The sequence below is a fragment of the Lycium ferocissimum genome, chromosome 5 (genome assembly GCF_029784015.1).
Source record: "Lycium ferocissimum isolate CSIRO_LF1 chromosome 5, AGI_CSIRO_Lferr_CH_V1, whole genome shotgun sequence".
In the NCBI taxonomy this organism is placed as follows: Eukaryota; Viridiplantae; Streptophyta; class Magnoliopsida; order Solanales; family Solanaceae; genus Lycium; species Lycium ferocissimum.
In genome coordinates this window covers 10,157,593-10,172,545 of record NC_081346.1, presented here as the reverse complement: position 1 = coordinate 10,172,545, position 14,953 = coordinate 10,157,593, and the positions used below count along the sequence as shown (strand labels likewise).

Genomic DNA, 14,953 nt, shown 5'->3' with positions numbered 1-14,953 from the left:
TTTTCTTCTTAAATGAACAAATGAATAAATACTACTACTAAATTTGCATTCAAGTTGCACACTGTGGTTAGCAAAGAGAATCTACATATTAAATCAAATATCAAATATCCTGGCACGATTAGTACTTCAACTTCCTCAATCGTCAACTGGAAAAACAGGTATTTGTCGAAACAAACACCTCAACTTGCTTCTAATTACTTTGTTAATATAATAATAATCAGGGTTTTCTGAATAATCTAAAACAAATTGCATGACTGTATATATTATTTATTTGTGTCATTGCGAGTGTGTTGGATTAAGGAATCGTCCCTGGGTTAAGGTTGTAAAAGAAGAAAGTGTTTCCACGTATGAGGCATGCAGAAAACAATTAGTCCAGAGGCTTTTTGTTTAAACATTGAAAAATTCTATTTAAAACGAGATTAGGGAGATCCAGTCTCAATGGAGAATTATCAATGAGTCAGGCATAAAATAACCAACAAGTTGGGATTATGAAAATTGCAACTTCCTAATTATATAGTAATTTTTATCATGGTTAAGGTATACTTAATGACTAATTAATCATTGATATAACATGCCATACTACGGTGTCGTAAGATAATTAATTATATACTAGTACCAAGTTTCTGGACTAATGCCCAGTTCCAAGTCCCGTTATGAGTAAGGCTAAGTTCCCTAAAGTTCATCTTAGTTGTTCTCTGCCATTTTTGTACCAATGATTTCTCTTGTGAAAATGCTATGGGAAAATCTTATTAGCATATCTAATGCTTTTAAAGGGAGTTGATATATATGTTGCGGGAGATTTTAATGAAGTTCTAAAGGTTAGGGATAAGTTTGGCAGCAATAGTATTAACCTCAATAGAACAAAACACTTTTGGAACTGTTTAAATCAATGCACGCTAGTTGATCTAGGATTTAAGGGGCCGGGAGTAAATTTACGTGGACTAGAAAGCACTATAGGAGGAGACAAGACTTAATTCTTGAGACGTTAGATAAATGTTTTGCAAACAAAGATAAATGTTTTGCAAACAACTCTTGGATGGACCTCTACCCATGCATGTTATTGTTACTCATCTACCACACACACTCGAACTACTACCCTATTTTAGTATACCTGGTCATAAATAAATAAATCATAAGATAAAACCCTTCAGGTTTGAATCTATGTCACTATGTGGTGTGGTCACCCTACCTTCTCAATTTTTTGTCCTCCAGATAATTTGTTCATATTCACCAAATTTTTTCAATCATGGCTCAAGCATGGAACAAGGAAGTCTTCTAGTATTTTCCATTAAAAAGAAGAAAGAGAGGCTCCTACCAGAATATAACAACTATCCATATATCCTCTAGTTATGATCAATATAATATTCATATTTATAAATATGATGCTATTCTTATAAGTGAAGAGGAGTTCTAAAGAATCAAATATCGGATTAATTACAGTAAAGGAGATGTCAACACTGAATTCTTCCATACCTCTATACTTAATATGTAGAGGACACTTAATATGTAGAGGGAAAAAAGGAATACATAACATCTTAGCTTTAAATAGAGTTTTTAACCGAAGTAAGCCATTATTTAAGCCAAATCATCAAAATAATACGTTTTTTTTTTAAATTTACAAAACTAGAATAAACGTATTCCTGAGTAACGTATTAGGTATTATTTTATTAAAAAAACCAACGGGCAAAAAAGCTAGGGGGTTAACAGCGTTAAAAGATAATACGCTACCATGGGTAACGTATTATGACTAATACGTAATCCGGCGCAGTGTTAGTAATTTCCCCCCTTTTAAAGCGATGTCGCATACCTTTTACTTTAGCCCATATGTATTATATACTGTTACAAAAAACAATACCACGGTAAACACTTATCACAATTGACGTTAACCCTAAAAACCCCCGTTCTCAACCCACACATGAAATAATATCACGGTAAACACAAAAATTCACTACTGATTTTCATGAAATTCCACAAATCATAGCTAAGAAACTTTCAAAGCCATGTATTATTTGCGATTGTCTTTGTCAAAAATCATTGGAAAAGCTTGGGACGGAGTATTTTTTTCTTTGATTGAGGTATGTTTTTCTTCACACATAGGAATAGAAATAGGTGTTTTCTCTTCTTCTTTGTTTCTTGGATGATGGAGGAATATTTGGGGATAATTTGACTTGAACCAAAACCCTGGGCAAATCAATAGTCACAAAGGAATTTTTTGTCAATAACCCAAATACTTATTCTTTGTATGGGTTTGCTTCCTTGAATCGTCATTTTCATATATTCGTGTGCATCTGTCTTATTTTCTCGACCAATTTTACTTGGTTCTGTGAAATAACGATAAACTTCGCTTAAGTGTTTTTAAGGATCATCATTCTATCATCAATTAGGCTTGCATCATTAAGATAATGTTAGTAGGGACAAAGAAGAAAATTAGCAGATGTGCCGATTTGTTCGTCGACACATCTCAGCTCATTTGGAAAAAAGTAGTATTTGTTTTCAAATTGAAAACTGCATACAAAGTTGGAATTGTTTTTGAATAATTTTAAGTGATTTGGAGTGAATTGTGAAAACAGCTTTTGGGAGTTCTTCGAATACTAGAAAATTATAACAATTTTATGTCCACACAATCTTTTTTACTAATTGTTGTCTTAAGTCACTCATAAAGAGATTGAGATCTGATTGTCGAGGCCTTTTTGAACATTACATTTTTGGATTATTCCTATGAATTTCCCATATTTATATCTCGTATTTCAATTTTTTTTTTCCTACTTTGCTTCCGCCCCTAGTATTCCAACTCTAAAATTGGTATCTGCCTAACTTTGTTGTTATTAACACCTGATTAAATAATCGAAGTGCCTGCAGGAAGACTCTTGAATATTGTACAACAATTAGAATCCCGAATTTGGTTCTTCATGACAACATGCTTTTGGAGTCATTTTAGACGACACTTTCTTGAATGGTTGGTAGAAACAGATAATGGAAAATATAACCAAGCAATTAGCAATATGGGATGGATAAATGTATTTGAGTAGAATTTGCATCTACGTTGCAATTACAATTATATTGTCCGATTATTTATGGAGTATCTTGCATCTGTTTTATAGATAACTGCTTCATAAGTTTGTATTGATAAGGTAATTTTCCGTCGCTATTATTTGGGATTTATTTATTTATTATTCTGAAAATATTCACCTGTGTATAGGTACTTTCTTTGTGGCTAGTAATAATGCATACCAATTGGATCCCGGTCCACTTGACCCGTCTGTATTAACTGAACAGCTTACCCATAGGTCATGAGATATATGGGATGGCAAAGACAATATGGTTCTGAATACGAGGAGGTGTGATGGAAAGTTTTGGGACCTCGTGAAGAAACATCCCATCAAGCCACGAGTTTTAGAAGTGATTAGACTATCTGGATTGTACGGTGTTTATATATCTCAGCGGCCTATTGTTGACCATAGTTTGATTACTTCATTAGTGGAGAGATGGCGTCCCGAAACTCATACGTTCCACTTTAGGACGGGTGAGGCGACGATCGCCTTCCAGGATGTAGAGGTGTTGTATGGTTTACCCTTGAATGGTAATCCAGTACATGAGATTGAGCAGACAAGGGACAAAGTGCATTGGCAAAGTATTTGTGCAAGATTATTAGGTTTTACTCCAGTTCCTGGAGACATCAAACATAGTTGCCTCAAGGTATCTGCGCTTAATACACATATGCAACGTCAGCCAAAGTTGTCGGACATGGAAACATAGGATATAGTCAATCAGATAGCTAGATGTTGTATGTTTTGGTTGATTGCTGGTACTTTGATGGCATATACATCTGGTAGATCTAACCTCATATACCCTTGTGGGTATATTCCAATCATAAACAAAGTGCCTTTTTGAACTTTCATAGTTCTTTTCCCACTTCATTTTGAACTTTCATGTCCATAGTTCATTTTGATCCAGAAGTTGCTGCGCTGTTTGAGACCTACGAGTATACAGTTCAACAGTTTGCCCCAATGACGTTTTTAAGCATAGCAGTGACAGGTAAGCCTCGTGCTTTTTTCAAAACTCCGTTGAACGACTTTGAAAGATTTGTTGTCAACACTCCCCACCTTTTTCCATCATCATGGCTAATTGTCCATTTGTCTAGGGGAATTTCCATGAGCTATTGATATGCTTCAATATTTTCTTCCTTAATTTCCCAGATCAAGGCTTCAAACTTCCTTATTTGATGGGGCCGACGACCCTCCACATCGGTTTCGAGGTCTTTGTTTGGAAATTGAGATTGAAAGTTGCTCTTAAGATGCCTTAGGCAAAATCGATGGAAGGCCCGAGGCTCCTGATATTGCCGCAACCCCGACAAACTAGCCAAAATTCCTTTTTCCCTGTCAGAGATCACACATATCTCTTCTCTATCCTTTATCACATGTGCGCTCAGATTCCTAAAAAACCATTTCCATGCCTCTTTCGACTCCCTGTTAATAACAGCAAATGCTAGAGGAAGAATGTTATCATTTCCGTCAATTCCAAAAGCAATTACTAATTTGATGCCATATTTTCCATACATATGAGTTCCATCTACTGAAATAACCAGGCGACACGTTTGGAATCCATCAATGCATGGGTTGAAAGCCCAAAATACAAACTTGAAAGTTTTTATCTCTAGTGAACTCGTAGACTCTACGTGTTTCCATTCCACAACTGTTCCATGATTAAAGTGCTGAAAAGCTGCAAAATATTTGGGAGGCTCACTAAATGATTTTTTTAAAGTCACTATACACCAATTCAAATGCGCATTGACGCCCAAGCCACGCTTTCCTGTATGTGACTTGATGACCAAATTTCTCGTGAACCTGAGTCCTGACATCTACTACTAACAACTTGGGATTTTCTCGAATTTTGTTTAGAAATAAGGATGCAATCAAATTGGTATCTAGGTTGGCATGACCTGTCGTAAGCCCTTCAGTCTCACACCTATGATTATCAACATACTTTCCTATCTTCCAAAGGTTATATCCAACCTTTCGGCCTCGAAGAAATCATAGACAAGCTAATAAATTATAAAACCTGCATCTCACAACCCATAGACTTTTGTTTGACGTTACCACCTCGAACTCTTCATTTTTGTGCAAACTCCAAATCGTCACGACCCGTTTCAACTCTGCTTTGCTGCTAAAATTTTTTTTTTTTCCAAGTCTTTTTTGGTATCCTCAAACCAAACTGAACAACATCCCATCTCAGATTCTTGTGTAGAGATAAAAATATCTTCCTCATTCTCCAATGTCGTAAAGTAGGGTATATCATGACATGGAGTTTCAGACACACCATGACCAAATTGATTATGAGGATTTACACCAATATTATTTTGAAGTAAATCTCTAATATCACCGATATCTTCATCAGGTTGACTTTCTATTTCACTCTCTTCATCATCTCCTGAAGGATCTTCATCCTCTGAACTTTCAGAGCTAATTTCAGCATTTGCATCATTATTCAAATCAACGCTGGCCTCAGCTTCTCTGGGGAGAAAAGGAAGGAATCATATTAATAAATTGTAGTAAGATTGTAGGATATACAAGAAAGTTTTTTCTCTTAGCAGGAAATTTATACGAGTACTAACAAATTTAAAAGTTAAAAAATGCAACAATTTTGAGGTTTCTAATAAACCTGTTCTAGCACTAAATAATAGTGCAACAATTAAAAATATGTAAAGTGCATCAATTGGTAGTACAAATATCTTCTTGGAAGTACATATAATTTGACTAATTATTTTGTTGAAGATATATAAACCCAAGCTATCGGAAAAATATAATTTGTTGCTTTACCTGGTCTCATATTCTCTGTGGCTACTACTAATATGTCTTTGACTACTTGAGCCTTCATCAAATGATCGATGGCCATGCCTGCTAGGACCTGCACCAAATGATTGACGGAAACCATGTGTTGCACTATATTATGACACATCGGTGTGAGATTGATTATAGAAATTTGGATTGTTGTGCATCGACAATTGCTGGAATGATGGTTGAATAATCGATTTTGCAAAATGAGGCTGATTGGCCATAGCAAATCCGTAATTTTGAGCCAACAAATTCATGTGATAACCATGTTGACCACTCATTTGAAATACATTATTTTGATTTGTTGACTTGGTCTTTACATAAATCTCCAAAATATTTATATCGATCTTATCCACAAATTTTTGAGGTATGGCGAAAAATTGTAGCAAGGACTGGTCATTCTCAATTTTAAATTCAATGAACCTTGTATTGTTACCTTGAAATGAGCATGGATATTTTCAAGAAATATCCATTTGCATGTTTTCACTATCTGTCCCCATTTTCTCATGCAATAGTTCAACCAATTCAGCATAGTTCGTTGAAATAGACATGCTAACAATCATTTTGGCACCTTCAATATACCTGAATCCATTCATTTCAGTAATTATATTTGGCCACCCCAATACAAAGCAACCATCACATTATGTTCAAAATTGGCCATCTTTACCCCTACACACGAAAATAAGACACTTATTATCATTAATATAATAGAAAAATAAATTAAAACTATAGTCTTATTTTAACATATTACAACATATTTGACGTAATTAACTCATACCTGTTGAATTTTTGAATGTTGTTCCAACAATAGGCCACACAAGTAGAAGCTTTGCTGAAAATTGTTGGAATGTGTTTGAACATTCGTTTCATACATTATATTTTATAATGATCTGTGGTTTTGTTCCAAAAGGATGAGGAAGAGGGACTTTAGCATTTTTTCGTTATTGTGTGTCACGTTTTACAGGTGAAACGTAACTACAGATAACGTTTTATAGTCAAATCAGTCAGAAGGATTCCCAATTTGCAGGATTCTCTGCAAGATTCGATTGCGCGTGCCTAGTTTCAGAAGAAACGCTACTATCAGTTACGTTATGCTTAAGTCATAACTGCGGGTTACGACTTTAGGATCAATCAATGTCAGATTTCATATTGTACTTGGAATTTCTAAATTCGTGACTGTCAGTAACGTATTATCCATAATACGTGACTGGCAGTAACGGATTATATTTTAACACCGTTAACCTGTGACTTTTTTGTCCGTTGAAATTTTTGAATAAAATAATACCTAATACGTTACTCAGGAATACGTTTATCTTTGGTTTTGTTAACTTTCCAAAAAACGTATTATTTTGAAGAAATGGGTTAAATAATAGCTTAATTCGGTCAAAAATCCTTTTAAATAAGGAGGTAGGAAATTGGGTGCATATATATAAATAAATGCTACTATTAAGTTCTTCTTCTGGCTTCTCTCTCATGAAAGGATTCCTACAAGTCAGTAGCTTCATTCTATAGAACTCAACGATAACCCGAAATGCACACTTTGTAACAATATATGCTGACGAAACCATCCCTCACATCTTTTTTTAACTACATAAATGCTCTGGATTTCTTACAGAAAATTTTCGCTAAGTGTACTAATGACATGCAAATTTGATATTCCATTCAACCTTACCAACAGACTTACAACTTGGGTAAGACAAAAGATCAAAATTTTGAGAGCAACATCTCAAATGGGAAAGCCTGTTGCCTTTTTGTATTGGCACATATGGCTAGCCAACAACAACTACGTGTTTCACAGTAACAATGATCCAATTTCTGTCAGCAATACCAATACAGAGGCAATGGAATCCCACCACGTGATTGGAAGAGAGCAAGCTGAACACCAAAAAATTACCATTTCTGCAAATGGGATCCACTAGAGATAGGGGTGTTTTTAAGCTAAATATAAACGGTTCTTCGTCACGAACCCTATAGTGTTAGGTGTTTGCCCGATTTTCTTATCATAATTGGATTTTCCTTTTCCTAAAAGGAAAATATAAATTATTTATATTTGGCTAATTCTTTTTCTTGGAGGAAAAGTTTTTTTACTCTATAAATTGAGACTCCTTCCTTCTCACTTGGTAGCATCCACAATGCAGTCCTAACGGCTTTAAGAGCTTTGTTTAGTGGGAAATTTGCGAGACACAAGTGTTACCCTGACACTTGTGTAAGCCTGCCTCTTTTTCTGATTGAATTTTGTGAGATTATTTCTCTCAATATTTTGTATTCTCTTTTATATAGTGGATTGCTCATTTCCGCCTATGGATGTAGGTCGATTGATTGAGCCACGTTAATTACATTATTGTGTCTCTTTTGGTATATTTCTGTTTCGTTGTCTGAGTGATCGTCTTTCGAGGTTTGCTTTGTTAGCTTCCGCATGACACCTATTATTTTGATACTAGCATATAGTAGGAGGACTGCGAGGTGTCATTAATTATATAAATAACAATGTAAATAATTACGGAGACTGAATTATTGAATTCATGAAAGGGATACCTCATTCTACAATAATCTAACTGAGCCTCTAACAATTATGATGGATTCAAAACTGCTACTATGAAAAAGAGAAACAACCGTGTTCCATTGAAAATCTCAAATACAGATTTCATGGAAGTAATAGAAATGATTAAGCATGAACACATTCCTCGCAATACTATTATTTCAGAATGTAGGTCATTGATGTAGTGATTGGAGAATTCAGTCATCAGACATGGCTATCGGAACCAAAATGAGGTGTCAGACCTCCGCGTCAAACAAGAAGCTAAGAAAAACTTTCTGATAGACTAATTAAGATTTTTGATAGTTCCTCCATGTTTCCAAATGATGCATATACAGATATTTTAGGAACTATATTTAAAAGTCAAAATTTGATTGGGACCAGTACTGCACTACCAAAGAACTTTCAAATAAATAAATTATCATTTTATCAGGTTACTATTAATGGTTATTGATTATTATACAAATTCATTTGAATTATCTTATAAGCAATTTGATTACGTAAATACTTTTCATGCAATCAAGTACATAGATCTTAAACTCTATCAAATTTTATCTATTCTGATACATGAACAGAAGAAAAGATCCTGAATTGAAGCTATAAGACTGAACTACTCTTTCATCGTTTTACTTGAAGAGCCTCTCTTTCCTTACACAAACTTACGCAGTCTATTAAAGTATTCTTTTTTGTTAGTATAGACCAATTTGTTTCAAATGATTAAACTCATAAAATATCCATTCACACACTGTACACCTGGTACGATACCATTGGACAATGAGAGTACTGATAGATTTAACGAGAACATTTGGTCGGTGCTGACACGAGTTTAATAATATATATAACATTAGGGCTAAAAGTTTATGTATAATAACGCTCGTATCTCAAGATAAAACAAAAACTAAAAACAACACATAAAATACTTTCTTCACAGACTAAGAACGTCAAATTAATATCTATGCTCTTGAAACATTAATATTTGCGGTCCGGAGAATTGATTTATGTTATACAGTATACGATGGTATAAAGATCTTCTTAAAAGGTTTCTACTTAATTCTGATTGTGATTGCAGATTAGTTACCATTTTTACTAAGTCATCATTAATGCTTATCTAATTATTTACCTCTGATATTTTATAAGCAGACATATATCATTGCATAAATATTTATTTCCTCTGTCTGTGCACATCATCATATATAGTACTCCTTTTATGGATTAAGTACAATCAGATAGAAAAGCATATGCTAAGATCACATTGTATCTTTCTTGGGGTTTTAACTATTTAAAAAGCAAAAAACTAATCAAATTTATTTCTCCTCCTCCTTCCCTTCTAGCTCTTCCTCTTTCTACTTAGCTCTACTATTAAAATTATCTAAAAAGAATTTTAATTAAAAAAGGAAAAGAAGGAAAGAGAGCAGACCAGCCCACTGGATTTGAAAGAAAATAAAGAAATAAAGACTCGCCTGACATTGAGCTGTCTATTGGATCAAAATCATGTGCTCCCAAAATGTCGCTGACCCTTCTTATTTTTTGCACTTATTCCTCTGTTTATTTTACTACTCGGTTTTTAGTTAAGAAATTAAGAAACTTCGTTGTTCTTCTTGTCCTTCTCTCCCTCTACTTTATTTTTGCCCTTTCATAATATTATCCCTACACATGAAATAGAACCCCTTAGAAGCTTATAAATTTTAATTAAATATTAAGAAGACAAATATCTTTTATTGTAGTGAGCTTTGGATTGTTAAAGAGAAGAGTTTAAGTTCGGTCTATATATTGATTGATAACCTAATATAGATAATAAGTAGTAATTTGTTTTAACAAGTTAAATTATATTGTTAGTGCAAGAAAATTGTTATACTAATTGTCCTTGCATATAACTTAAGTTCTGAAAAGAAAGGTAGAGTATATAGTAAGGTGTTGCCAGTTTTTTTTTCCACAACGTACAAGAATTAAGTTTAATTGTCATGAAAAGTCCAGCCAAGTTACTATTTCTAGTAAAACCTAACGTTAAATAGGTTATTACTGTAAATAAATTAAGAAGGATGATTTCTTACAAATCTGGAGTTTGAAATATGAAAACTAACTTAAGAAGGGATGTTTTCTTAAATTGGTTTCATTCAATACCAGATTACCAGTTGAACTACAAAAATGTTAAGAAGTCACGTCAAAGCTCTTTGAAAATCATATGTAATTATTTCCTTCTATCCCAATAATTATTTGGGCATCAATATTCAGCCGTCCAGATAGTATGACCAAATCTATCTTAAAATACCTGAACAATAGTCGATGGCAAAGACAGATAAATTATTTTTCTGTCAATGGAATCTGAATTCCATCAACCATTGGATGCTTTGCAAGCATGTGTGGCTGTAGAACATGTCAAGTACGTACTCTCTTAAAAAACTATAAAAGTAAATTTTAGTTGAAAAAGTACATATTGTAATTAAAAGATGAGAAGAAAAGAATCAAGATTATAGAGACTGCAAGTACTAAACAGACAGACCACGTTAATGTGCCAACATAGACTCAATTTAATTAAAAGAACATAAAATTAATTACTTCGATCTTATGTATGTATTGCACAGTACTCAATCAAAATATAATCCAGGTAGGCAAGTTATAATGAAGACGATAAAAATGTGTACTTTAGCCACGAAAACGATTCCTTTGGTCTTCTTCGGATCAGCTAAATTAAAGGAAGCATTCATGATAAGCCACAGAAGTCAATTTATGTCTTTAGCAACCATTGAAGCTTTCTTAATTTGGAGGAAAAGGTGAAGCTTTAATTTCCTTCTAGAGTACCATTCTTATGTGACATTATGAGATAGATCAGCCACAGAAAATTTAACACATTTACAAAGCGTTAAGCACAAAAGCTTAGAAATGTAAGAAGAAATGATACTCCCTCCAGATCAAAAAGAGCGTCCACTTAACCATTTGCATACTTCTTAAGAAAATACTAACTCCTAGACAAAAAAAGGTAATTTGACTAAACTATCGCTAGTTAAATAGATATTGAGATTTGATCACATAACACTTAATATGGGCAAATTTGGAAAGATAAGGTTAATTCTTTTTTAATTTGATAAGTGAACACTCCTTTTGACCGAAGAATAAAAGGCTAACTGGACACTTTTTTATCTGAAGGGAGTACTATGTACCTAGCAGAACTCGGAAATTGCAGCAAATCAGTTACTGGACAAAAAGAGTAAAGAGCTTAGTATAACTGAAAGCTAAATTGATCTGTTAAAGTACATTTTAATATACTGAGGCCCAAGATCGTATATGGATTCATCTCCACCCGTCATGAATGACCTCATATATCTATGCTAAACCTAATAATATGAAGTTTGAGTTCAAGTTAAATGTACTAATCAGGTATAAAAAATACTTATAAATATAAGATTTTATTAATAACAATTGATCATTGGTAAACTAGCATAAACGGTAAGTAACATGTAAAATTTCACTGATAATGTAAATATTTATTTATACCGTCAAATTACTCTCTCTCTCTCTATATATATAGAGTTCAAGTAAATTCATATATGAAAAAGGATTAAATTGGTTTGATTTGCTTTGCGTTTGAGGAAAATACATCTCTCTGCATGGGATGCTAAATATCCATGACCGGTCAACTTGTCCGCCCCTTGTTCTCCAATCTTTAATTAAAAACTCATTTTAAGGAAAGATTTCATTTGTTGATATCTTGAATACTTTTAACTTCTCCGTTTTTTTTCTTTCTTTTCTGGATTAGTGCATAGATGCAATAAAATAACATGGTCTGGCGCGTTGCCGACACTAGCTCACACACTGAATTGAACAGTAGAGCTAGTCCCCCCCCCCCTCTTCAAACATCCCTACCCTAATGGGTGGGTAGGTAGGAGATGTACTTCGTTGTAAAGCGCACTTGAGATCTAGTGTCATTAATTTGCAACTTAAGAGTTAAGACGGAAAATAAGTCCAGAGGGACAGGCACAGATTTTAATTTTATGGGCTGTGGATTTTAGAATGATAATTTATGTGTTAATAATTAGATTCTAAATTTAGTATTTTTACATATTTAATGATTTTCTTATATATATATATATATATATATATATATATATATATATAATTCCTGCGAGTTCGGCGAACTTATAGCATAGCATCTAAGCTCTGATCCTGAAAATAACATAGAAAGACAGAGTTAGGGGAGCAACGTAGGTTCATCCGAACTTCATTCGTCTGTAAATTAAATCACACACACTATATATAAGATTAAATAATTTTTTATCTATATACAATAGATGTTGATTTTCTTAGCTTCTTCGTATGATTACTCTTTATATTTTGAATCTCATCAATCAAAGAGTTAAAGTTATATATACTAGCTGGTGTAAAAAGATTGTTTTACATTATCAGGTGTCACCTAAATGATATCTATATAGATAAAATATTTTGAAGTGAAATCTGTAATCTTGAAAATAGAGCAAGAACTGCTATAAAAGGTACATTTGATTTTAATAGTATAATTGTTTTTGTACTAATAATGTTTATGTATAATTAAGCTTTTAGTGAAAATCCTAGCTTCATCGCTAAGAATAAGATATTGCTCTCCAAACACTTATGCTGCTACTTCTCACTCTCCTAAAAATCCTATTTAAAGACAACGTAAGCCCACTTCTTTCTCCCATGCAATTGTTTTCTCCACTACTTGTTATGCACTAGTCTTCTCTTTCTTTAATTCCTCTTTTATCTTATTCAAATCATCAGTTAATTTTTTCACTTGATCTCCATAACTTGTTTCTCCCTTCTCCAGATTGCACACTCAACAAGAGTGCTCAAACTTAGATCAAACATATATATTAAAAAAATGTCTAGCAGAAGGTCATCACGCTCAAGACATTCAGGAGGTTCTTCAAGGACTATATCTGAGGACCAGATTAATGATCTTGTTTCCAAGTTGCAAGACCTTCTTCCTGACCTTCCTAATAGGTCCTCTGACAAGGTACATTTTAACTTTTTTTCTTTTATAATGGTGTCTATATGTATAAAGAAGGAAGATGAATTAACCAAGTACGTGCTGATCTTTAAGATCGCCTATACTAATCCTCGTACATCAGAAAGAAATTATAAAGTCCCAGTGGTCCCAACGACCTTTCCTAGGTTTGAAGGACTTTAGATTTTAACCAAATACTATATGGATTCCTTTTGTCCCTTGATTCGTTGAACTCACTAAGCTTGCAGGTTGACTCTAAATACATAATATTACATGTACAGTACAATTTGTTTAATAAAAATATACAATAGTTTATGAATTACTTAATTATTTTTTTCGTAATGGGTGCAGGTTTCAGCAACAAGAGTGCTGCAAGACACATGCAACTACATAAGAGGGTTGCACAGAGAAGTTGATGATCTTAGTGAGCGCTTGTCTGAACTCTTAGCCAATTCTGACTCCGCCCAAGCTGCACTTGTTAGAAGCCTGCTTATGCAATAGAAACAGACCGTCCTTTTTTCTGCTTCCTTAATAGTTTTTTTTTTTTTTTTTTTTTTTTTTTTTTTTTTTTTTTGCGTTTTCAAATTTTGCTTCTAGGGTTTTCCTTCTATTACGCTCTCTCCTAATTAATTTTGTTGACTACTAGGAATTCCTCATCAAGTTTCTGATGAGGTCTTTGTTCAGTGAAACTTGTGTGCAATAAAAAGGAGAGCATTTTGATTCTCATCGTCTCTAATATTCAAATGATGTTGTTTTAGGTTTTGGGTCTTATGGGTAATTGAATGTGTTGTGATTTGTATAAATATACATATTTATACGGGGAATTGAAATTCGGCAGCCGGAATTCATATTACCAGTTAGCTGTACTTTTCGTTTTATATATATATATATATTAGTGTCATTTGACCCGTGCTAAGCCTAGGTCCAAACCGACATTAAAAATTTAATTTGTGGATATTTTTTAAATTTTTTCTGCTCTTGCTTCTTTATTTTTGTAACATTAATTTGATACGTTAAAAAGACTTTAAAATTTCAAAGTACAAAAATTAAAAATTTAATTTGTGATTCTTTTTAAAAAAATAAAAAATTTTTTAATTTATATTTTTTAAATCTTTTGAACCGATGATATATCCAAATTGAGCTTTTCATATGTTATATTATTTTTGATTCTTGAATTGAACATTAACTTATTTTTTGATAATACGTTAAAAGACTTTAAAATTTCAAAGTACAAAACGTATATGAAAGTGTGTCTTTTGAACAATCACGTCAGCAAAATCAAGTGCATTTTTCTGATGATGTGTTGTATTAGATTCTTTAAAAAAAAAAAAAAAAAATCAAATAATAGATATAACTTCTTCTAATTTTTTTTATATTTGCATTTTGTGATCATTTATAAATCTTTTGATTACTAGTTAGAAAGGAAAAAAAAAATTATATACTTCACCTTAATTGACATTTTCATATGTTTATTATATTAATAATTTTGTTTATTCATTTGTTGTCAAAGGAATATGAAGATCAAAGGATATAAAAAAACATCTGGAATATTTTTATTGGTTTTAACTTATTTTTACTATTTATGGAAGAGAGAGTTTTTTTAACAAT

At 32.9% G+C, this 14,953-nt stretch overlaps 1 protein-coding gene across 1 annotated transcript; it reads left to right on the top strand.

Annotated features, from left to right (window-relative positions):
* Positions 1 to 13,127: 13,127 nt before the first annotated feature.
* Positions 13,128 to 14,135, top strand: LOC132058183 (transcription factor PRE3-like). The gene is made up of 2 exons (XM_059450737.1): positions 13,128 to 13,354; positions 13,697 to 14,135. Exons 1-2 carry the CDS (start codon positions 13,220 to 13,222, stop codon positions 13,844 to 13,846), a joined length of 285 nt encoding a protein of 94 aa, XP_059306720.1. The 5' UTR covers positions 13,128 to 13,219; the 3' UTR covers positions 13,847 to 14,135.
* The last annotated feature ends 818 nt before the right edge of the window (positions 14,136 to 14,953 follow it).